Source organism: Ranitomeya variabilis, chromosome 5 (genome assembly GCF_051348905.1).
Source record: "Ranitomeya variabilis isolate aRanVar5 chromosome 5, aRanVar5.hap1, whole genome shotgun sequence".
Taxonomy (NCBI): domain Eukaryota; kingdom Metazoa; phylum Chordata; class Amphibia; order Anura; family Dendrobatidae; genus Ranitomeya; species Ranitomeya variabilis.
In genome coordinates, this window is record NC_135236.1 from 424,741,372 (window position 1) to 424,767,935 (window position 26,564).

General features: G+C 41.7%; 1 protein-coding gene across 1 annotated transcript in view; it reads right to left on the reverse strand.

The window, feature by feature from the left end:
- The window catches only part of PTPRB (protein tyrosine phosphatase receptor type B), a 229,405-nt gene that overhangs the window by 143,641 nt on the left and 59,200 nt on the right, over window positions 1–26,564 (reverse strand). Inside the window, exon 3 of the mRNA XM_077265275.1 lies at window positions 4,183–4,412. Within this exon, the coding sequence (XP_077121390.1) occupies window positions 4,183–4,412 (230 nt within the window). The remainder of the gene's footprint in view (window positions 1–4,182; window positions 4,413–26,564) is intronic.

The window sequence follows — 26,564 nt, forward strand, 5'->3', positions numbered from 1 at the left end:
ATGAACAATAGAAATGATGATTTTATGGCTGACTGAATTTTTCGGGAATTTATTACTGCGCTCTATTGCAGGAGGTCATCTATTAAAAGTCAAGTATGTCACACTGTAAACTCACTTAAGTCTATACTGTCAGAGAGAGAATATCTGCGGATAGATGTCCGGCTGAAGCTCATTACATCTATTGCTAGCGTTGTGTGTACCATACCGCTGCATATTACAGAAATCATTAATTGTGGTCTCTTCTGCCTTCAGAGATTTCTTATTAAGGAGAGAAATAAAAATACAGTTAGGATACGCATAAAGTAGTAGTGTGCAAAGTTTGTAAGTGCATTAAGAGATGACCTGCAGAAATATATTGTAGAGAATAATATAATAAATGACGACCAGCACAGATTTATGAATGATAGGTCGTGTCTAACCAACATTTTAGGTTTCTATGAGGAGGTGAGTGCAAATCTGGATATTGGTAATGCGGCTGATGTGATTTATCTGGACTTTGCAAAGGCATTTGATAATGTACCACATAACAGCCTTATACTGAAGCTACAGAGGCAAGGACTGGGGGAAACTATATGCAGATGGGTAAGGAACTGGCTAAATGTCAGGAAACGAAGAATCATCATAAATGGTACGTTCTCTAAATGGGATATAGTCAGCAGTGGGGTGCTGCATGGATCTGTACTGGGAGCATTGGGGACTGCAGGGATCTTTACTGGGAGCAGTGGGGACTGCAGGGATCTTTACTGGGAGCAGTGGTGACTGCAGGGATCTTTACTGGGAGCAGTGGGGACTGCAGGGATCTTTACTGGGAGCAGTGGGGACTGCAGGGATCTTTACTGGGAGCAGTGGTGACTGCAGGGATCTTTACTGGGAGCAGTGGGGACCACATGGATCTTTACTGGGAGCAGTGGTGACTGCAGGGATCTTTACTGGGAGCAGTGGGGACTGCAGGGATCTTTACTGGGAGCAGTGGTGACTGCAGGGATCTGTACTAGGACCAATTCTTTTTAACCTCTTTATTAGTGACCTTGTGGATGTGATTGAGAGTAAGTGTCAGTATTTTCTGATGACAACAAACTATATAGGTTACTAAAATCTGACAGTACAATATTGCAAAACAATATGAATAAGATGACCGAATGGGCAAACATTTGGCAAATGAGATTTAATAATAGATAAATGTAAAGTAATGCACCTAAGATGGGGTAATCCTATAGCTGCATATACATTAAATGGGAGTATACTTGGGACTACAGAACAGGAGAAGGACTTGAGTATTCTGGTTACAAGAAAGCTGAGCAGCAGTACTCAATGTCAGGCAGCAGCCGCAAAAGCAAAGAAGATATTAGGGTGTATAAAAAGAGAGATAAAATCTTGCGATCCCAACATATTATTACCCTTTTATAACACACTGATGAGACCACATCTAGAATGCGAGATCCAGTTTTGGGCTCCACATTTTAAAAAGGATATTAAGAAATTAAAATCAGTTCAAAGACGTGCAACTAGATTATAACAAGGGATTGAATGCCTCTCATATGATGAAAGGTTGGTAAAGTTGGGCTTGTTTAGCTTAGAAAAAAGACGCCTCAGAGGGGATCTCATTTACATGTATAAATATCTGTGTGGCCAGTATAAAACACTGGCACAGGACTTATTCCTTCCAAAGACCATACTAAGGATCAGGGGGCACTCATTACGGATGGATTAAAGGTGATTCCAGCAGCTAAATAGGAAAGGGTTCTTTACAGTTAGAGCAGTCGGCTGGGCTCGGAGTTACAGGCAGGACTGGATTTGGAACCTATTCAGACAGTATGATTCAGACTCACTGGAACGAGGCGGCTTTAGGGTTCAGATACCGCAGGTGCAGCTTCAGGGTTCATGTATCGCCAGTGCAGCTACAGAGTTCAGGCACAGCCAGTGCAGCTACAGAGTTTAGGTACCACTGGAGCGGCTTCAGGGTAGTTTACACACTATACCGGAATACAGGAACAGGTTCAGGATAACAAACTAACTTCACTAGATTAGGACAGGAGGCCTAGCAACATACAGTTGCACACATAAGAGATGTAGGGAAAGTGCAGGGGTTGTTTAGACACCATCCCACTGGGGAGGTTGCCTTTTATACTAGCTACTGGCTGGGGAGCACTTTCAAGGTGCGCATGCTGCACCTTTAAGAACAGGCGAGTGCACGCTCACCAGTTGCACCACCGGGAAGCCTGTGCGGTGCGCACAGAAAGCAAGGAGCAGGAGACGTGTCAGGAGATGGAGAGGTCAGCGCGCTGCAGGGGCAGTAAGTATGTCACCATCCCCGCATGGAGGGGGAGGAGGAACCATGCAGAGGCGCCGGCATTAGTGTTACACAAATTATGTTTAAGGTGGTGTACTGGACAATCACAATCCTATTTAAAACTGCAAGAGGAGCGAACCAAGGCATTTATCTGGTCAAACAAGTGGCCCTTAGCTTGTGCTGTGTAGGAAAAAAATACCAGATGGCACAGGTGTCCAATAATTTTACACCAGTTACCCACTCCTCCCCAGTGCCTTAAACATATTGGAGATGAGATGTCACAGAGGGAAGTATGTTTCACTTATAGAGAGGTATAAAATGTAGTAAACCACTATGGGACAATTTTTTTCAACATACTCTAAAGTCAGTGGTGATCTATTGAAGCTATCATTAAAATTAGGTTGTAACCTATTTTGCCTTGCTCTTTTAAGTCAATCATATAAGATGTACTTTGACACCTCCTTGTGGCAGCAAGGGTTGCAAACACTATGCATTGGAAAACAGTGTTTTCAGGAGCTGAACCATATTATGCTCATAGAAGAGCTGGTCTCCTATGACCAAGGTGCCTCAGAAAAGTGTGAAAAAATCTGACGACCATTGATTCTTCTTCAGGATTCCCCTGATTTTCAAAATCTATAAACATAATCTTCCAAAACGCACATGGTCCTTGCTTTGTAGAGGAGTGAACAATTTTAGAGTTTCTACCCATCTCCCAAGCTCACCCTTCCCCTTTTTTCTCTTCTCTTTCCTGTCTCCTTTCTATCTGTCTTTCCTTTTTTCTTTTGGCTGCTCTTTTTCCTCTTCCTTTCTCCAACTGTATAGTCCCTGTTTCTTATAGTCAATAGATGACTATATCATTTGGGTAGCCTTGGCTAGAGCTCAAATCTCAAGTCCAGAACATAGGTTATACAGTACACAATGTTTTGTCACTCACTACCCCTTATTCTCTCTTCTCTTTCTTCTCTCCTTTCTATCTGTCTGTCTTATTTTTGTCTACTTTTTTCTCTTCCTTTCTCCAACTGTATGGTCCTTGTTTCTTATAGTCGATAGATGACTATAGAAGTCCAGAAGATAGGTTATACATAACGTTTTGTCCTACTATGTTCTCAGGCACTTATGTGCGCTGACTTTGTCAGTGAAACCCTCATTCTAATGTTTTATTCTTGCATCTGTTTGCATGTTTGCATTCTTATTCAATAAAATCAATAAAAATAGATGGAACCTAACTGTTTTACAAGCACACTTTCATTGTCCTGCCACATAAAATATTTTTTTCATGAGCTCAATATAGAAGTTCATTAAACTTAGTAATACACTTTTGTTATGAAACTCCACTAATGTCTAGACATTAAAGCTGGTCCTGTGTTCCAGGACGTTTAGAAAAGGGTTTGGAGCTCTTTCCATCATAAAATGACTGGTCTGCTATAAGGATCAGGTTGTGTGCTATGCCAGCCTCCATCTCAGCACTAGTCGTGAAGGCGCAGACCGTCAACTGTTAGCATTTCACCAATATCAGGGTTGGCTTTTAGAGACAGCATATAGTGCATGTGCCCTTGGGCCTCCACCACCCAACCTTCCTGATGGGTGTTTGGTAAACCAATCCAGCTGAGGATTATAACTATCTTTTTTGAAGTCCAAGCCAGCTGTTGGTTCTGTTGTCTCCATAACGCACATAGACTTGCGTGGCTACATCTTTTATCTCTGGTCGTGACAGATGATAAGGTGGATTTCAGGTTACAGAGGGCTTCACTTCTGTATTAGAGTCCCCACCACTTTTTTGCCCATCCAACCTTACTCCATTGCTGAATTAATACATACATACTGTCTAATTTCACTCATTTGTATTATCTACAGTATTAGCGGAATTTAATGCAAAATACAATGCAGCTTACCTCTTTTATTGAATTGGGGGAGGCCAGTGTTGTTACTACCCAGACTTGCGTGGTAGCAGTAGACAGCAGACTGTCATTATGGGGATGGCTTACGGTATCAGTGTCTTGGTCTCCATTTGTAGCATTCACATGGTTTGTCTCAGTTGTGTTGGCAGTTACCGTCCATTGGGTAATGGCAGTGGTTGAAGCAAAAGTCTTTGTTGTTGGGCTGACTGTGGTCAGATCATAATCTGAGGATCAAATAGAATTTGTTACATGTTTTGCTTTAATAAAAAGGCATTAGTGAGACAGTGCAACAGATTTATCAGTTTACACAAAATTTATCAATGTAGTTCAGATGTCCTAATAAATTTGGCATAGTTTGTTGGGTATACTAGCTGGACATGCTTCTCTTCCTTGAACCATCTCATGGCCTTCATATGTGCACATCAATAACTAAGAAGAAAATGACATACATATAATTAATCTGGCAAATTTTCTGACTGTTTATATCCACGATCATCCAAAATTATATAATACATTTTTCCTAATATTTGATATTTTGGATAATAGAATAGATACAGCTAGACTCTATATTATATAATCTATAGTAGATTCTAGATTGGCAAAACTCTGCTCTACTACTTTTACCTTTTTATTTTTGGACAAAACATATATCCGAAAAAGGAATAACCAGAAGTAGTTTGCAAGGGTCCTAAAAGCATGGTTACACTGATGGGTAGAGTAAGTTATTTTAAAACTTTAGACAAAAGGGGGAGTTGATGAAACCATTGCATCACATTGCTCTCAGTGTAACGTTTTGTAATGTATCCAGACTAGGCGCTTTCCTGGAGCTCCGCTGCTGACAATATAGAATAGCAGTGCAGCTCCCTTCACTTCTGCTGTGACGTTCAGTGCGATGAAACCATCAGCTGCTATGTGCAGCTCATACTGTATATATGAGACTATGTGGGGCTCATACTGTATATAGAAAGCTATGTGTGGGTTCATATTGTATATAGGAGGCTAGCTGGGGCTCATAGTGTATATAGGAGGTTATGTGGGTGCTCATACTGTATATGGCAGGTTATGTGGGTGCTCATACTGTATATAGCAGGCTATGTGGGTGCTCATACTGTATATAGCAGGCTATGTGGGTGCTCAAACTGTATAGAGGGAGCTATGTACGGGCCCATACTGTAGGCGGCTATATGCCGGCTCATATTGTATATAGGAGGCTATATGGGAGCTCACGCTGCATATAGGTAGCTATGTGGGGTTCATACTGTATATAGGAGGCTATATGGGGCTCATACTGTATATAGGCAGCTATGTACAGACTCATACTGTATATAGGAGGCTATGTTGAGCTTATTCCTTATATAGTAGGCTATGTGGTGGCTCATACTGTATATAGGCAGCTATGTGGGTGCTTACACTGAACAATGCCTACAAGTAGTATTCAACCCCCTGCAGATTTAGCATGTTTAATAAGATGCAAATAAGTTAGAGCCTTCAAACTTCAAACAAGAGCAGGATTTATTAACAGATGCATAAATCTTACAAACCAAAAAGTTTTGTTGCTCAGTTACATTTTTATAAATTTTAAACATAAAAGTGTGGGTCAATTATTATTCAACCCCTAGGTTTAATATTTTGTGGAATAACCTTTGTTTGCAATTACAGCTAATAATCGTCTTTTATAAGACCTGATCAGGCCGGCACAGGTCTCTGGAGTTATCTTGGCCCACTCCTCCATGCAGATCTTCTCCAAGTTATCTAGGTTCTTTGGGTGTCTCATGTGGACTTTAATCTTGAGCTCCTTCCACAAGTTTTCAATTGGGTTAAGGTCAGGAGACTGACTAGGCCACTGCAACACCTTGATTTTTTGCCTCTTGAACCAGGCCTTGGTTTTCTTGGCTGTGTGCTTTGGGTCGTTGTCTTGTTGGAAGATGAAATGACGACCCATCTTAAGATCCTTGATGGAGGAGCGGAGGTTCTTGGCCAAAATCTCCAGGTAGGCCGTGCTATCCATCTTCCCATGGATGCGGACCAGATGGCCAGGCCCCTTGGCTGAGAAACAGCCCCACAGCATGATGCTGCCACCACCATGCTTGACTGTAGGGATGGTATTCTTGGGGTCGTATGCAGTGCCATCCAGTCTCCAAACGTCACGTGTGTGGTTGGCACCAAAGATCTCGATCTTGGTCTCATCAGACCAGAGAACCTTGAACCAGTCAGTCTCAGAGTCCTCCAAGTGATCATGAGCAAACTGTAGACGAGCCTTGACATGACGCTTTGAAAGTAAAGGTACCTTACGGTCTCGTCTGGAACGGAGACCATTGCGGTGGAGTACATTACTTATGGTATTGACTGAAACCAATGTCCCCACTGCCATGAGATCTTCCCGGAGCTCCTTCCTTGTTGTCCTTGGGTTAGCCTTGACTCTTCAGACAAGCCTGGCCTCGGTACGGGAGGAAACTTTCAAAGGCTGTCCAGGCCATGGAAGGCTAACAGTAGTTCCATAAGCCTTCCACTTCCAGATGATGCTCCCAACAGTGGAGACAGGTAGGCCCAACTCCTTGGAAAGGGTTTTGTACCCCTTGCCAGCCTTGTGACCCTCCACGATCTTGTCTCTGATGGTCTTGGAATGCTCCTTTGTCTTTCCCATGTTGACCATGTATGAGTGCTGTTCACAAGTTTGGGGAGGGTCTTAAATAGTCAGAAAAGGCTGGAAAAAGAGATAATTAATCCAAACATGTGAAGCTCATTGTTCTTTGTGCCTGAACTACTTCTTAATACTTTAGGGGAACCAAACAGAATTCTGGTGGGTTGAGGGGTTGAATAATAAATGACCCTCTGAAAAGACTTTTCACAATTTAAAAAAAAAATAAACAAAGAAATAACATTATTTTTTGCTGCAGTGCATTTCACACTTCCAGGCTGATCTACAGTCCAAATGTTACAATGCCAAGTTAATTCCAAATGTGTAAACCTGCTAAATCTGCAGGGGGTTGAATACTACTTGTAGGCACTGTATATAGGCAGCTATTTGGGGCTCATACTGTATATAGCAGTCTATGTGGGTGCTCAAACTGTACATAGGGAGCTATGTACAGGCCCATACTGTATATATGCAGCTACTGTATATGCCGGCTCATATTGTATATAGGAGGCTATATGGGGGCTCACACTGCATATAGGTAGCTATGTGGGGGCTCATACTGTATATATGCAGCTATGTACAGACTCATACTGTATATAGGAGGCTATGTTGGGCTCATTCCTTATATAGTAGGCTTTGTGGTGGCTCATACTGTATATAGGCAGCTATATGTGTGCTCTCACTGTATATAGGCAGCTATTTGGGGCTCACACTATATATAGGATGTATATAGGAGGCTATATGGGGCTCACACTGTATATAGGCAGCTATATGGCACCTCACACTCATACTGTATATAGAAGGCTATGTGGGTGCTCATACTATAAATAGGCAGCTAGGTGGGGGCTCATATTGTGTATAGGAGGCTATATGGGGATTCATACTGTATATAGATAGCTATGTGCAGTCTCATACTGTGTATAGGAGGCTATATGGGAAGACTGTGTGGGCTCATACTGCATGTAGGGGCTGAGTGTGGGCTCATACTGTATATAGGGGAGCTGTGTGGGAGCTTATATTGTATGTAGGGGCGATGAGGGGGCATATTGCCTTTCAGCTGTTATGCTAATTGCCTCATTGCAGTACAGTTTATGGTCTCCTTTTCTTGTCCTGATTAAATGAATTCCCTGATGAACCCCTGAGTGACCAAAAGAGGGGAGAAACACATCGGAAAAAGATGCCATTAAGCAAAGAAGTACACAGCCATTCAGGTCATATAGCATATGACTATACAGTGGGGCAAAAAAGTATTTAGTCAGTCAGCAATAGTGCAAGTTCCACCACTTAAAAAGATGAGAGGCATCTGTAATTTAATGCAAATAAAATGATAAAAAAAACAGACAATGTGATTTTCTGGATTTTTTTTTCTCAGTTTGTCTCCCATAGTTGAGGTCTACCTATGATGTAAATTACAGACGCCTCTCATCTTTTTAAGTGGTGGAACTTGCACTATTGCTGACTGACTAAATACTTTTTTGCCCCACTGTATATATATAGTGTGAAAAAGTGTTTGCCCCCTTCCTGAAATCCTATTCTTTTGCATGTTTGTCTTCATTAAATGCCACACCTCAACCAAGAAATCACTTAAATAGGACCTGTCTGACAAAGTGAAGCAGACCAAAACATCTTCAAAAGCTAGACATCATGCTGCAATCCAAAGAAATTCTGGAACAAATGAGAAACAAAGTACTTGAGATCTATCAGTCTAGAAAAGTTACAAAGCCATTTATAAAGCTTTTGGACCCCAGTGAACAACAGTGATAGCCATTATTCATAAATAGCAAAAATCATGGAACAGTGGTGAACCTTCCCAGGAGTGGCCAAAATTACCCCAAGAATACAGCGATGACTCATCAAAGAGATAATAATAATAATCTTTATTTTTATATAGCGCTAACATATTCCGCAGTGCTTTACAGGTTGCACACATTATCATCGCTGTCCCCGTTGGGGCTCACAATCTAAATTCCCTATCAGTATGTCTTTGGAATGTGGGAGGAAACCCACAAAAACACGGAGAAAACATACAAACTCTTTGCAGATGTTGTCCTTGCTGGGGTTTGAACCCAGGACTCCAGCACTGCAAGGCTAACCACTGCGCCACCGTGCTGCCCCAGAGATCACAGAAGACCCCACAACAACATCCAAAGAACTGCAATTCTCACTTGTCTCACATTAAGATCAGTGTTCATGACTTCACCAAAAGAAAGAGACTGGGCAAAAGTGACCTGCATGGTGAGTTCCAAGATGAAAACCACTACTGAGCAATAAGGACATAAAGGCTCTTCTCAGTTTTGCCAGAAAACATCTTGATAATCCCCAAGACTTTTGGGAGAATACTCTGGGGACTGACAGGACAAAAATTTAACTTTTTTGAAGGTGTATGTCCCATTACAGTTTGCGTAGAAGTAACATAGCATTTCAGAAAAGTAACATCATACCAACAGTGAAACATTATGGTGGTAGTGTGATGGTCTGGGGCTGTTTTGCTGCTTCAGGACCTGGAAGACTTGCTATGGTAAATGAAACCATGAATTCTGCTGTCTACCAAAAAATCCTGAAGGAGAATGTCTGGCCATCTATTTGTGACCTCAAGCTGAAGGGCACTTAAGTTATGCAGGAGGAAAATGATCGAAAACAAACCAACAAGTCCACATCTGAATGGCTTAAGAAAAACAAAATTAAGAGTTTGGAGTAGACTAATCAAAGTCCTGACATTAATCCAATTGCGATGCTGTGGCATGACCCTAAAAAGGCGGTTTATTCTCAGAAACCCTCCAATGTGGCTGAATTACAACAATTCTGCAAAGATAAGTGGGCCAAAATTCCTCCAGAACATTGTAAAAGACTCATTGCTAGTTATCCCAAATGCTTGATTGCAGCTGTTGCTGCTAAGGGTGGCCCAAACAGTTATTAGGATTAGGGGGCAATCACTTTTTCACACCTTTAGGTTTGGATTTCTTTTTCCCTTAATAATAAAGACTTTCATTTAAAAACTGCATTTTGTGGTTACTTGCGTTATCTTTGTCTAATATTTAAATTTGTTAAGTGATCTGAAACATTTAATTATTGCAAACATGCAAAAGAATAGGAAATATGCAGGAAGTCCATGTCCATAGAATCGTGACTATGTGACTATGAGATATGTTGGCTTTTAAACTAGCTAAATAAAGAGATACTTTTTTGTAATTGTTTGCATACATAGGTTGATCACTTTGGTTGTTGATTGAGGTGGCTATGTGGGGCTCATATTGCATATAGAGGCTATGCAGGGGCTCATATAGGGGGTGTGACAAAGTCACTGGCAAACTACTAGAGGGAGGATATGCATCACTGAGTTTAATAGCTTCAGTGATATGAACCTAGAAAAATGCTCCATCACACTAGATGCTGGGAGGAGTTAATTGGCCATGTTTAAGGCTAGGTTTAGTGAACAGGTGAAGAGTGGATGGGAGATTGTACACCATTTCTCAGACGGGATCACTGCATCTACATGGACTGTGCTCCTTTGTTTTCTTTTTCCTGTTAGATCAGAAAGGCCGTGCTTATTTTGCTAACCCTCTATGTGCAGCTAAGTGAGCCGCTCTACCACAGAGGATGTCAGCATACTTAAGTCTGCTCAATATTAAGTCATACAATTAATATACAAAAATCAAATTATTATGTTAATATTAATATTGAGCAGAATTAATTTTAGTCTAATGGTGCAGTCTCCACAACAGTCACTGTCTGTTATGTGGCCCCATGGTAATATTTATCTCCCACACCTCCTCTATTATGTATAGTACTATGTTATGTAAAGTCCTGTACATAAGAGAAGAATTTGCGCGATGCGCTACGAGCGCCATTATCTTTGTCATTTTGCCTCTATAGATGTGCATCAGAGCACCTGTGTGTTACTCACATGACCTATCACATGATCTATCAAATAGGTTCATTTGATATGTTACATGATACATCGGGTACCTGGGGGGGACACTTTCTAAACTGCCCGGGGCACTAGCTACTCTTAATCTGCTCTGCATTACACTAAAAGCCTCTCCTCAGTGCTGTGGGCGGCACATTAATCAGCAAGTCAGACCATGTTTCCTGACAGTTTTCTAATATATACTCTCCTATTTTTCATAGGGTATGTGCACACGACATCTGTAAAACACTGGCAAAATCGCAGAGTTTGTCAAGCAGTAGACACTTCTGGAAGCGCTGGCTTTTTTTTCCTGAAGTGTCATTTCTGTAATTTTTTCAGTTGTTTCCTGAGAATTTTTCCAACATTTTTGTCCAACAGCTTTGTGATAGAAAAGTTCAGCAGGTTTGCATTCAGATTAAAAACATCATATACAGGTGATTCTCACAAAATTAGAATATCATCATAACGTTAATTTATTTCTGTTCTTCAATACAAAAAGTGAAACTCATATATAATATAGAGTCATTACAAACAGTGATCTATTTCAAGTGTTTATTTCTGTTAATGTTGATGATTATGGCTTACAGCCAAATGCTTGTTGTTTTTAGAAACCTAAATCTGTTAAATATTCAAAATTATTATTATTATATTAATAATATGTTAATCATTAATAATATAATATTATTATTAATGGAAAGTCATTTTTACATATCAATGTATACGTTCATTCTTTTGACCATTTTCTGTTTATCCTGATATATGTGATTTATACTTCATCTCACATTTTTCATTCATTTTTATTTTGAATTAGTCACATTATTAATATATATATTTCTAAACCTCTATACACCATCTTTTACCATATAGACAATTGCCATGTAAGCTCAGAGAAAACACGCATATACATTCCTACAAGTGATGAGTGAATATACTCGTTACTCGAGATTTCCCGAGCTCGCTCGGGTGACCTCCGAGCATTTTTTTAGCGCTCGGAGATTTAGTTTTTATTGCCGCAGCTGAATGATTTACATCTGACATCAAGCTCAGAGGTAAGTAATTGGGCAGAATCTATAAGACACCCCCATTACTAACTCCGTACTCAAAAGGAATTAACACACACACAGAAAAGTCCTTTAATTGTAAAGAGCACTCTCCAACTCTCTTTTAACCCCTTAAGCCCCGAGGGTGGTTTGCACATTAATGACCGGGCCAATTTTTACAATTCTGACCACTGTCCCTTTATGTTATAACTCTGGAACGCTTCAACGGATCTTGGTGATTCTGACATTGTTTTCTCTTGACATATTGTACTTCGTGATAGTGGTAAAATTTCTTTGATATTACCTGCGTTTATTTGTGAAAAATTTGGGAAAAATTTTGAAAATTTCGCAATTTTCCAACTTTAAATTTTTATGCAATTAAATCACAGAGATATGTCACACAAAATACTTAAGAAGTAACATTTCCCACATGTCTACTTTACATATGCACAATTTTGGAACCAACATTTTTATTTGTTAGGGAGTTATAAGGGTTAAAAGTTGACCAGCAATTTCTCATTTTTAAAACACCATTTTTTTAAGGGACCACATCTCATTTGAAGTCATTTTGAGGGGTCTATATGATAGAAAATAACCAAGTGTGACACCATTCTAAAAACTGCACCCCTCAAGGTGCTCAAAACCACATTCAAGAAGTTTATTAACCCTTCAGGTGTTTCACAGGAATTTTTGGAATGTTTGAATAAAAATGAACATTTAACTTTTTTTCACAAAAAATTTACTTCAGCTCCAATTTGTTTTATTTTACCAAGGGTAACAGGAGAAAATGGACCCCAAAGTTATTGTACAATTTGTCCTGAGTACGCCGATACCCCATATGTGGGGGTAAACCACTGTTTGGGCGCATGGCAGAGCTCGGAAGCGAAGGAGCGCCATTTGACTTTTCAATGCAAAATTGACTGCAATTGAGATGGGACGCCATGTTGCGTTTGGAGAGCCCCTAATGTGCCTAAACATTGAAACCCCCCACAAGTGACACCATTTTGGAAAGTAGACCCCCTAAGGAACTTATCTAGATGTGTGGTGAGCACTTTGACTCATTAATAGTGTTGAGCATTCCGATACCGCAAGTATCGGGTATCGGCCGATATTTGCTGTATCGGAATTCCGATACCGAGATCCGATACTTTTGTGGTATCGGGAATCGGTATCGGGATCGATATTAATGTGTAAAATAAAGAATAAAAATAAAAAATATTGATATACTCACCCTCTGACGCGCCCTGGTTGTAACCGCCAGCCTCCGTTCATAAGAATGAGCGCTTGAAAGTCCTTCGATGACGTCGCGGCCTGTGATTGGTCACGGAGCGGTCACGTGACCTTCCGATACTTGGTGTCCCATTGACTTGTATTGGTATCGGGTATCGGTATCGGCGATATCTGATACTTTTCGGGTATCGGCCGATACTATCCGATACCGATACTTTCAAGTATCGGACGGTATCGCCCAACACTACTCATTAACTGATTCACAGAAGTTTATAATACAGAACCGTAAAAATAAAAAATCATATTTTTTCACAAAAATGATTTTTCGCCCCCAATTTTTTATTTTCCCAAGGGTAAGAGAAGAAATTGGACCCCAAAAGTTGTTCAAATTGTCCTGAGTATGCTGATACCCCATATGTGGGGGTAAACCACTGTTTGGGCGCATGGGAGAGCTCGGAAGGGAAGGAATGCCGTTTGACTTTTCAATGCAAAATTGACAGGAATTGAGATGGGACGCCATGTTGCGTTTGGAGAGCCACTGATGTGCCTAAACATTGAAACCCCCAACAAGTGACACCTTTTTGGAAAGTAGACCCCCTACGGAACTTATCTAGATGTGTGGAGAGCACTTTGACCCATTAAGTGATTCACAGAAGTTTATAATGCAGAGCCGTAAAATAAAAAATCATATTTTTTCACAAAAATGATCTTTTTGCCCCCAATTTTTTATTTTCCCAAGGGTAAGAGAAGAAATTGAACCACAAAAGTTGTTGTACAATTTGTCCTGAGTACGCTGATACCCCATATGTGGGGGTAAACCAATGTTTGGGCTCATGGGAGAGCTCGGAAGGGAAGGAGCGCCGTTTTGCTTTCAATGCAAAATTGACAGGAATTGAGATGGGACGCCATGTTGCATTTGGAGAGCCACTGATGTGCCTAAACATTGAAACCCCCCACAAGTGACACCATTTTGAAAAGTAGACCCCCTAAGGAACTCATCTAGATGTGTTGTGAGAGCTTTGAACCCCCAAGTGTTTCACTACAGTTTATAACGCAGAGCCGTGAAAATAAAAAATCGTTTTTTTTCCACAAAAATTATTTTTTAGCCCCCAGTTTTGTATTTTTCCAAGGGTAACAGTTGAAATTGGACCCCAAAAGTTGTTGTCCAATTTGTCCTGAGTACGCTGATACCCCAAATGTGGGGGGAACCACCGTTTGAGCACATGGCAGAGCTCGGAAGGGAAGGAGCGTAATTTGGAATGCTGACTTAGATGGATTGGTCTGCAGGCATCACATTGCATTTGCAGAGCCCCTAATGTACCTAAACAGAAGAAACCCCCCACAATTGACCCCATATTGGAAACTAGACCCCCCAAGGAACTTATCTAGTTGTGTTGTGAGAACTTTGAACCCCAAGTGTTTCACTACAGTTTAAAACGCAGAGCCGTGAAAATAAAAAAATCCTTTTTTTTCACAAAAATTATCTTTTAGCCCCCAGTTTTGTATTTTCCCAAGGGTAACAGGAGAAATTGGACCCCAAAAGTTGTTTTCCAATGTGTCCTGAGTATGATGATACCCCATATGTTGGGGTAAACCCCTGTTTGGGCGCACGGGAGAGCTCGGAAGGGAAGGAGCACTGTTTTACTTTTTCAACACAGAATTGGCTGGAATTGAGATCGGACGCCATGTCGTGTTTGGAGAGCCCCTGATGTGCCTAAACAGTGGAACCCCCCCAATTATAACTGAAACCCTAATCCAAACACATCCCTAATCCCAACGGTAACCCTAACCACACCCCTTACCCTGACACACCCCTAACCCTAATCCCAACCTTATTCCCAACCGTAAATGTAATCCAAACCCTAACCCTAACTTTAGCCCCAACCCTAACCCTAACTTTAGCCCCAACCCTAACTGTAGCCTTAACTCTAGCCCCAACCCTAACCCTAACCCTAACCCTAGCTCTAACCCTAACCCTAACCCTAGCCCTAACCCTAACTCTAGCCCTAACCCTAACCCTAATGGGAAAATGGAAATAAATACATTTTTTTAATTTTTTTATTTTTTGCTAACTAAGGGTGTGATGAAGGGGAGTTTGATTTACTTTTATAGCGGGTTTTTTAGCGGATTTTTATGATTGGCAGCCGTCACACACTGAAAGACGCTTTTTATTGCAAAAAATATTTTTTGCGTTACCACATTTTGAGAGCTATAATTTTTCCATATTTTGGTCCACAGAGTCATGTGAGGTCTAATTTTTTGCGGGATGAGTTGACGTTTTTAATGGTAACATTTTCGGGCACATGACATTTTTTGATCGCTTTTTATTCCGATTTATGTGAGGCAGAATGACCAAAAACCAGCTATTCATGAATTTCTTTTGGGGGAGGCGTTTATACTGTTCCGCGTTTGGTAAAATGGATAAAGCAGTTTTATTCTTTGGGTCAGTGCAATTACAGCGATACCTCATTTATATCATTTTTTTATGTTTTGGCGCTTTTATACGATAAAAACTATTTTATAGAAAAAATAATCATTTTTGCATCGCTTTATTCTGAGGACTATAACTTTTTTCTTTTTTCTTTGATGATGCTGTATGGCAGCTCATTTTTTGCGGGACAAGATGAAGTTTTCAGCGGTACCATGGTTATTTAGATCTGTCTTTTTGATCGCGTGTTATTCCACTTTTTGTTTGGCAGTATGATAATAAAGCGTTGTTTTTTGCCTCGTTTTTTTTTTTACGGTGTTCACTGAAGGGGTTAACTAGTGGTACAGTTTTATAGGTCGGGTGGTTACGGACGCGGCGATACTAAATATGTGTACTTTTATTGTTTTTTTTATTTAGATAAAGAAATGTATTTATAGGAACAATATTTTTTTGGGGGGCAGAATTTTGGGGGGGAATTTTTTTTATTTTTTTTACACATGTGAATATTTTTTTTTTGCACTATAACATTGCCCCAGGGGGGGGGGGGGGGCTGCTGCAGCGAGGAGGAGGTAAGAGACCCTCGGAGCAACGCGATCACATCGCTCCCTCCCTGCGCGATGCTTCCCTATACCGCCGGAACACTGCGATCATGTTTGATCGCAGTGTGCCAGGGGTTAATGTGCCGGGGGCGGTCCGTGACCACTCCTGGAACATAGTGCCGGATGTCAGTTGCGATAGTCAGCTGACACCCGGCCGCGATCGGCCGCGCTCCCCCCGTGAGCGTGGCCGATCACATATGACGTACTATCCCGTCACTGGGAATTAAGTCCCAGGTCACCTTGACGGGATAGTACGTCATATGGGATTAAGGGGTTAAACATTTATTACCTTTGAAAAAAATAAAAAAATCCAAATGGCTCCTCTGTAAATACATCCTATATCCCATGACGATCCCCCACTCTGCTATATACAAATGCAGTGCTGAGTGGTGACATCAGTAACAGGACTTCTCAGCACGGCTGTTGAAACACACAGACAGTAGCTGTAGCTTTTTAAAATACGCGCATGTCCAGCCTCCCGTGACGTCACGGCTTGTGATTGGTTAATGGCGGCCATGTTGCCGGGACGCGGACCAATCACAGCAAGCCGTGACGTAATTTCGTCACGGCTTGCTGTGATTGGTCCGCGTCCCGGCAACATGGCCGCCCTGACCAATCACAAGCCGGGACTTCACGTAACCAAGTAAAAGCACGAATTTTAAACAAACAACGCTGCCGGTTCCCTCGCTGAGGTCCAGGCTGCGTCGGAGAGGTGAGTATAGCAATATTTTTTATTTTAATTCTCTCTTTTACACACTATTACATTAATGTTGTTGCGATACCCGATACCCGATACCACAAAAGTATCGGATCTCGGTATCGGAAATTCCGATACAGCAAGTATCGGCCGATACCCGATACTTGCAGTATCGGAATGCTCAACACTAGTCATCAGCCAATGCCTGACCGGCGATGACTTCAGTAACGTTACCACCGGTCACAGCCAGTGTTTCCTGCGCTGTCACACAGATGACAGCGTGGGAGGGAACCTCTGGATATTCGAGCCCCTTCATTCACCTGAATAGTGTTTTAGTTTGGAATCAAGTTCAGGTACTGTTCTAGTACCTGAACCAAAACTTTTCATAAGTTTTGGCTGAATCCAACACACCTGAACATCCATGCGTCCGCCCGTCCCTTCTTGTGACATTTGTTTTTGCTGTGCATTATTTCATGCTACAATGGCAATGTTTTTGAAAAGACTAAATAAAAATGTTATTTTTTTATGGTAATTAGTTGATTTAATGTTATTTCTGTGCTTGACAACCATCTATTTCTGATCTAAATTGATGGCAATTACTATTATTGTGATTAATTTATTTTAGCACTTGTTCATTGTAGGCAAAGAACTGTCCTTGAAAATTACAAATCCCAGTATAGAACTGTCTCTCTAAGCAAGTGTGCTGAAAAGGACCTGCCTTTCCTTCCACAGGAAATGATACGTGCCAAATGTTGGAAGACCTTTTGGCAAACTTTCAAACTAAATTTTTAGAGTCTTGTTGCAAAGAAAGACCTGATTTATTTATTTATATATTTATTTCAATTTATTAGAAATGCACAATAAGTACTTAGCTGCAGAAAAGTTGACAATGAAAAAATAATGCTTACATTTTAAATTATGGCATCCTCAATCTATGTTGAAAAAAACATGTTTCAATGTGAGTGATTAAATAATTTACATAGCTAGAAAATTCTGTTTGTATTGCAGCTCTATGGCAGGGACATCATGCACTGCTCACAAGCAGAGCGCTGTTACCAGAATATTCACCTGGTGTTCATCAGAGATCAAGGTGAGTATCCATTCCTCTTCAGTAGCATGCATTGTCAGCTGCCTGCTTCCTGCTGGGGTCGGTGGTCATGTGTGCCGATACTTATTCATTTCTCTTAAGTATCGGCACACGTGACTGCCGGCAGCAGCAGGAAGCAGGCAGCTGACAGTGCGAGCTACTGAAGAGGAATGGATACTCACCACGATTTCTAATCAACACCCGGTGAGTATTCTGGCAGCTGTGCTCTGCTTGTGAGCAGCACATGATGTCTCTGCCATGCGCTGCTTACAAGCATTAACCCCTTCACCCCCAAGGGTGGTTTGCACGTTAATGACCGGGCCAATTTTTACAATTCTGACCACTGTCCCTTTATGAGGCTATAACTCTGGAACGCTTTGACGGATCTTGGCGATTCTGACATTGTTTTCTTGTGACATATTGTACTTCATGTTAGTGGTAAAATTTATTCGATATAACTTGCGTTTATTTGGGAAAAAAATGGAAATTTGGCGAAAATTTTGAAAATTTTGCAATTTTCCAACTTTGAATTTTTATGCCCTTAAATCACAGACATATGTCACGCAAAATACTTAATAAATAACATTTTCCACATGTCTACTTTACATCAGTACAATTTTGGAACCAAAATTTTTTTTTGTGACGGAGTTATAAGGGTTAAAAGTTGACCAGCAATTTCTCATTTTTACAACACCATTTTTTTTTAGGGACCACATCTCATTTGAAGTCATTTTGACGGGTCTATATGATAGAAAATACTCAAGTGTGACACCATTCTAAAAACTGCACCCCTCAAGGTGCTCAAAACCACATTCAAGAAGTTTATTAACCCTTCAGGTGTTTCACAGGAATTTTTGGAATGTTTAAATAAAAATGAACATTTAACTTTTTTTCACACACAATTTATTTCAGCTCCAATTTGTTTTATTTTACCAAGGGTAACAGGAGAAAATGGACCCCCAAAGTTGTTGTACAATTTGTCCTGAGTACGCTGATACCCCATATGTGAGGGTAAACCACTGTTTGGGCGTATGGCAGAGCTCGGAAGGAAAGGAGCGCCATTTGACTTTTCAATGCAAAATTGACTGGAATTGAGATGGGACGCCATGTTGCGTTTGGAGAGCCCCTGATGTGCCTAAACACTGAAACCCCCTACAAGTGACACCATTTTGGAAAGTAGACCCCCTAAGGAACTTATCTTGATGTGTGGTGAGCACTTTGACCCACTAAGTGCTTCACAGAAGTTTATAATGCAGAGCCGTAAAAATAAAAAATCATATTTTTTCACAAAAATGATCTTTTCGCCCCCAATTTTTTATTTTCCCAAGGGTAAGAGAAGAAATTGGACCCCAAAAAATGTTGTGCAATTTGTCCTGAGTACGCTGATACCCCATATGTGGGTGTAAACCATTGTTTGGGCGCATGGCAGAGCTTGGAAGGGAAGGAGCGCCATTTGACTTTTCAATGCAAAATTGACTGGAATTGAGATGGGACGCCATGTTGCGTTTGGAGAGCCCCTGATGTGCCTAAACATTGAAACTCCCTACAAGTGACACCATTTTGGAAAGTAGACCCCCTAAGGAACTTATCTAGATGTGTGGTGAGCACTTTGACCCACCAAGTGCTTCACAGAAGTTTATAATGCAGAGCCGTAAAAATAAAAAATCATATTTTTTCACAAAAATGATCTTTTTGCCCCCAATTTTTTATTTTCCCAAAGGTAAGAGAAGAAATTGGACCCCAAAAAATGTTGTGCAATTTGTCCTGAGTACGATGATACCCCATATGTGGGTGTAAACCATTGTTTCGGCGCATGGCAGAGCTTGGAAGGGAAGGAGCGCCATTTGACTTTTCAATGCAAAATTGACTGGAATTGAGATGGGACGCCATGTTGCGTTTGGAGAGCCCCTGATGTGCCTAAACATTGAAACTCCCTACAAGTGACACCATTTTGGAAAGTAGACCCCCTAAGGAACTTATCTAGATGTGTGGTGAGCACTTTGACCCACCAAGTGCTTCACAGAAGTTTATAATGCAGAGCCGTAAAAATAAAAAATCATATTTTTTCACAAAAATGATCTTTTTGCCCCCAATTTTTTATTTTCCCAAGGGTAAGAGAAGAAATTGGACCCCAAAAAATGTTGTGCAATTTGTCCTGAGTACGATGATACCCCATATGTGGGTGTAAACCATTGTTTGGGCGCATGGCAGAGCTTGGAAGGGAAGGAGCGCAATTTGACTTTTCAATGCAAAATTGACTGGAATTGAGATGGGATGCCATGTTGCGTTTGGAGAGCCCCTGATGTGCCTAAACATTGAAACTCCCTACAAGTGACACCATTTTGGAAAGTAGACCCCCTAAGGAACTTATCTAGATGTGTGGTGAGCACTTTGACCCACCAAGTGCTTCACAGAAGTTTATAATGCAGAGCCGTAAAAATAAAAAATCATATTTTTTCACAAAAATGATCTTTTTGCCCCCAATTTTTTATTTTCCCAAGGGTAAGAGAAGAAATTGGACCCCAAAAAATGTTGTGCAATTTGTCCTGAGTACGATGATACCCCATATGTGGGTGTAAACCATTGTTTGGGCGCATGGCAGAGCTTGGAAGGGAAGGAGCGCCATTTGACTTTTCAATGCAAAATTGACTGGAATTGAGATGGGACGCCATGTTGCGTTTGGAGAGCCCCTGATGTGCCTAAACATTGAAACTCCCTACAAGTGACACCATTTTGGAAAGTAGACCCCCTAAGGAACTTATCTAGATGTGTTTTGAGAGCTTTGAACCCCCAAGTGTTTCACTACAGATTATAACGCAGAGCCGTGAAAATAATTTTTATTTTTTTCTCAAAAATGATTTTTTAGCACCCAGCTTTGTATTTTTACAAGGGTAACAGAATAAATTGGACCCCAAAATTTGTTTTCCAATTTGTCCTGAGTACGCTGATACCCCATATGTGGGGGGGAACCACTGTTTGGGCGCATGACAGAGCTCGGAAGGGAAGGAGCGCCATTTGGAATGCAGACTTAAATGGATTGGTCAGCAGCCGTCATGTTGCATTTGCAGAGCCCCTGATGTACCCAAACAGTACAAACCCCCCACAAGTGACCCCATATTGGAAACTAGACCTCCCAAGGAACTTATCTAGATGTGTTTTGAGAACTTTGAACCCCCAAGTGTTTCACTAAAGTTTATAGCGCAAAGCCGTGAAAATAAAAATTCTTTTTTTTTTTCACAAAAATGATTTTTTAGCCCCCAGTTTTGTATTTTCACAAGGGTAACAGGATAAATTAGACCCCAAAAGTTGTTGTCCAATTTGTCCTGAGTACGCTGATACCCCATATGTGGGGGGGAACCACTGTTTGGGTGCATGACAGAGCTCGGAAGGGAAGGAGCGCCATTTGGAATGCAGCCTTAAATGGATTGGTCTGCAGGCGTCACGTTGCATTTGCAGAGCCCCTGATGTACCCAAACAGTACAAACCCCCCACAAGTGACCCCATATTGGAAACTAGACCTCCCAAGGAACTTATCTAGATGTGTTGTGAGAACTTTGAACCCCCAAGTGCTTCACTACAGTTTATAACGCAGAGCCGTGAAAATAAAACATCTTTTTTTTCCCACAAAAATGATTTTTAGCCCCCCAAATTTTTATTTTCCTAAGGATAACAAGAGAACTTGGACCCCAGAAGTTGTTGTTCAATTTGTCCCGAGTACGCTGATAACACATATGTTGGGGTAAACCCCTTTTTGGGCGCACGGGAGAGCTCGGAAGGGAAGGAGCACTGTTTTACTTTTTCAACGCAGAATTGGCTGGAATTGAGATTGGACGCCATGTCGCGCTTGGAGAGCCCCTGATGTGCCTGGACAGTGGAAACTCCCCAATTCTACCTGAAACCCTAACCCAAACACACCCCTAACCCTAATCCCAACGGTAACCCTAACCACACCCCTAGCCCTGACACACCCATAATTCTAATCCCAACCCTAATCCAAACGTAAATGTAATCCAAACCCTAACCCTAACTTTAGCCCCAACCCTAACTTTAGCCCCAACCCTAACTTTACCTCCAACCCTAGCCCTAACCCTAACCCTACCCCTAACCCTAACCCTAAACGTGACTGAAATACGTGGCACTGAAATACGTGGCACTGAAATACGTGGCACTGAAATACGTGGCACTGAAATACGTGATACGTGGCACTTAAATACGTGGCACTATGACTGTCAGAAAATGTTCATTAAACGGTTAGGGGTGAGGTTAGGGGTAGAGTTAGGGTTAGGGTTTGGATCCCTTTATCACCTTGATGGTGGTGGGTGGCTTTTCAGTGTGTTTTCTGTTTTTTTTCGATAAAAATGCATGCGTTTTTAACGCAAACAAACGCATGTGCTTAAAAACGCAAGAAAATACTGCAGGTTGTATTTCTGAAAATGAACGCATGCAGAAAAAAACCGCATGCGTTTGAAAACGCGACCAAACGCGTACAAAACAACGCATGCGTTTTCAATGTTAAATATAGGGAAAAAACGCATGCGTTTTTTGTGCAAAAAACGCTGCAGACAAAAACGCAAGTGTGAAACCAGCGACGCTTTTTATAGCAAAAAAGTTTTTGCGTCTCCACATTTTGAGACCTATAATTTTTCCACATTTTGCTCCACAGAGTCATGTGAGGTCTTGTTTTTTGCGGGACGAGTTGACGTTTTTATTGGTAACATTTTCGGACACGTGACCATTTTTGATCGCTTTTTATTCCGATTTTTGTGAGGCAGAATGACCAAAAACCAGCTATTCATGAATTTCTTTTGGGAGAGGCGTTTATACCGTTCCGCGTTTGGTAAAATTGATAAAGCATTTTTATTCGTCGGGTCAGTATGATTACAGCGATATCTCATTTATATCATTTTTTTATGTTTTGGCGCTTTTATACGATAAAACTAAAATATAGAAAAAATAATTATTTTGGTATCGCTTTATTCTCAGGACTATAACTTTTTTATTTTTTTGCTGATGATGCTGTATGGCAGCTTGTTTTTTGCGGGACAAGATGACGTGTTCAGCGGTACCATGGATATTTATATCAGTCTTTTTGATCGCGTGTTATTCCACTTTTTGTTCGGCGGTATGGTAATAAAGCGTTGTTTTTTGCCTCGTTTTTTTTTTTTTTTCTTACGGTGTTTACTGAAGGGGTTAACTAGTGGGGCAGTTTTATAGGTTGGGTCGTTACGGACGCGGCGATACTAAATATGTGTACTTTTATTGTTTTGTTTTTTTTATTTAGATAAAGAAATGTATTTATGGGAATAATATATATATTTTTTTTATTATTTATTTAGGTTTTTTTTTTTTTTTTTTTTTTACACATGTGGAAAAATTTTTTTTTTACTTTTTTACTTTGTCCCAGGGGGGGACATCACAGATCATTGATCTGGCAGTGTGCACAGCACTCTGCCAGATCGACGATCTGCTGTGCAGGGCTGCAGGCTTACCAAGTGTCTGCTCTGAGCAGACACTCGGTAAGCCACCTCCTTCCCTGCAGGACCCGGATGCCGCGGCCATCTTGGATCCGGGACCTGCAGCCAGGAAGGAGGTAGGAGACCCTCGCAGCAACGATATCACATCGCGTTGCTCCGGGGGTCTCAGGGAAGCCCGAAGGAAGCCCCCTCCCTGCGCGATGCTTCCCTATACCGCCGGTACACTGCGATCATGTTTGATCGCGGTGTGCCGGGGGTTAATGTGCCGGGGGTGGTTCATGACCGCTCCTGGCACATAGTGCCGGATGTCAGCTGCGATATGCAGCTGACACCCGGCCGCGATCGGCCGCGCTCCCCCCGTGAGCGCCGCTGATCGGTGATGACGTACTATCCCGTCGGCGGTCATACGGGCCCACCCCACCTCGACGGGATAGTACGTCTGATGTCAGGAAGGGGTTAAGCAGCTGCTGGCAAGGGAGCAGGACGCTGCTACTGCGAGGGAGCGGAGGAAGGTAAGAGTGAAGGTTTTTTTAAAATCTTTTCTGATGGGTCCATGGATACCAGGACTGAGATGGGGCCAATCATACCAGCAAGGGGATGGGGCAAACCATACCAGCAAGGGGATGGGGCCAATCAATCATACCAGGATGCCAGGAAGAAATGAATATTCATTGCCCTCCATGCCCATTGGCAAGGAATACAGTGCATATCCATTTCTCTTTAGCAGCGGGCACAGGAGTTAGCCGGAGCCACCAGCTCCTGCCTTTGTGATCGCTGCTCCTCCGATACCGCTCCCCCACCTCCTCACCACAGCCAGAGCCAATATATCCAGACTATAAGATGCACCCCCATTTTCCTCCACATTTTTGGAGGTAAAAAGTGCATCTTATAGTCCGAAAAATACGGTATGTATTAACCCCTTTTGCGATGAAGAAACTAAAAAATTTCTGGTGTAAGCAATTATCTTCATAAGTCACATGATTAGTGAAAGGAAGTTTACTTCTGAGCAATCTAAGTGTCACATAGTCTGTCAGGATATAGACACCTTTTCTAAAAGGCAACAGAGGCTACAACACCATTAAGCAAGAGGCACCACTAACCAGACAACATCATGAAGATCAAGGAGATCTCCAAACAAGTCAGGGACAAAGTTGTTGAGAAGTACAAGTCCGGTTTGGGTTATAAAAAAATGTACAAATTTATGATGGTCCCCAGAGCACCATCAAATTCATTATCCACCAATGGAAAGAACATGGTACCACAACAAACCTGCTGAGAGGGCCACCCACCAAACTTCTCAGCCAGGGCATAGAGGGCATTACTCAGACAGGCAGCAGAGATACCAGGTAACCCTGGAGGAGCTGTAGAGTTCCCAAGCAGAGACTGAATATATGTCCATACGACCACAATAAGGAGTACACTCCATAGAGGTGGCCTTTATGAAAGAGTGGGCAGAAAAGAACCTTTACTTACACAAATTGGAAGGCTCATTTTAAGTTTTCCAAAAGATATGTGAGAGACTCACCAAATGTATTGAAGATGGTGCTGTGGTCAGATGAGACCAAAATTGAACTTTTTGGCCACCAGTGTTCAACTGTAATTGCCGCAATAGGAGGCTATACAAAGTAATGCATTTAGGAAAATGACTAGTTAAGCACAGTGAAATTTTCAGTTATTTTGTCGTATTTGTTGTCTGCTTCACAAAAAAAGGAAACCAAATGCTCACAATTGTAGGCATGTTCTTTACATGAATTGATTTCAAACCCTAAAAAAAAAGACCTGTGAAATTTCATGTTGTGAAGTAGCAAAGTACAAAAATTGTCAAGGGGTGAATACTTTCACAAGCCACATGTTTCATTTTGATACTGGCTAATTATCATCAGTACTGTGATTCCTGTATGGTCCACAGTCTGATGATAACTGACCGCAACAATTCTCAGTAACACCTTGCGATACAAATGAATATGGGTCTGACTTGAAATTACAATTTATGTATCATGTACTGATGGCAGTTTTGGTGCTGAATTCATGTACTGATTGGTGGTTCTGGTGACACATTCATATACTGATTGTGGTTTTGGTGATTTATTCCTGTACTGATGATGGTCCCTGTGACGTATTCCTGCACTGATGGCGGTCCTGGTGATTCATTCTTGTACCTATGAGGGATTTGATGCTGTGTTTCTGTACTGATGGGGGTTATATGAATTTATTTCTGTACTGCTGGTGGTTCTGATGATGAGTTTCTGTATTTCTGGTGGTTCTGGTGATGTATTTCTTTACTGAAGAGCGTTGTGATGCTGTGTTTCTGCACAGGGGTTCTATTGATGAGTTTTTGTACTGCAGTTGGTTCTGGTGGTGGATTCTTATGCTCGTATTGGTTCTTGTCCTGTATATATGTATCAATCCCTAACTTGTAAGAATTATGTGATACATAGCTATTTAATAAAGTGTTTTACCATCTGACAAATAATTAGTTTCTGTGTTTTTATTTATGTTAGGAGCATTAAAGAGGTTGTCCAGTTTGTGATGAGTCTGCAGTCATTCTATGTGACTGCAGACTTCTGAATACTTACTGCATGCTGTCAGAATTCTCTGGTGTCAGTGGTGAAAGTAGGAGGTCACAAAACTGCAGATATGTACCGTAATTTGTATACATGCAGTCAGATGCCGACTAGAATATGCTTGACCTCCCTCAATGAAAATAAATTAATCTAGGCCAGACCCACCTAGTCGGAATGTGACCAGAAGTATACAAACCACATACTTGTGCTCATATCACCATCCACTCTTGCCACCGGCAAGGAAGAATTCTAAAAGTGTGGATGTGCTGTGAGAATCCAGAATCCTGCAGTCACTTTAAGCATACCTCCCAACCGTCCCGGATCCCGCGGGACTGTCCTGATTTTGACAGTCAGCCCCGGGATCCCGGGCGGGACACTAATGTCCCGCACTACGTGCCTAGGGCGGGGACAATGCAGGGGGCGGCACCTGAGTAGCTTAGGTTTGTGGCTGTTTTTTTTTTCTTATACATGCTGGGTCTCCTCCCGACCGATCCCGCTAAAATCACCCTCCCCCCCCCGCCCCCTGTGTGTGCGGCGCTGCCACGCTGAGGCAGAGAGCCAGCAGCGATCAAGATGAGAGGTCAGCGACTCACTTCCTCCTGTGTGTGCACGGAGCTCCGGCTTCTCCTGCTCTTAGCTGCTATCCCGGCAGAGAAGGAGAGACGGGGGAGGTGCCGGGACAGTGCAGAGCTGTGAGCAGCCGGAGAAACTG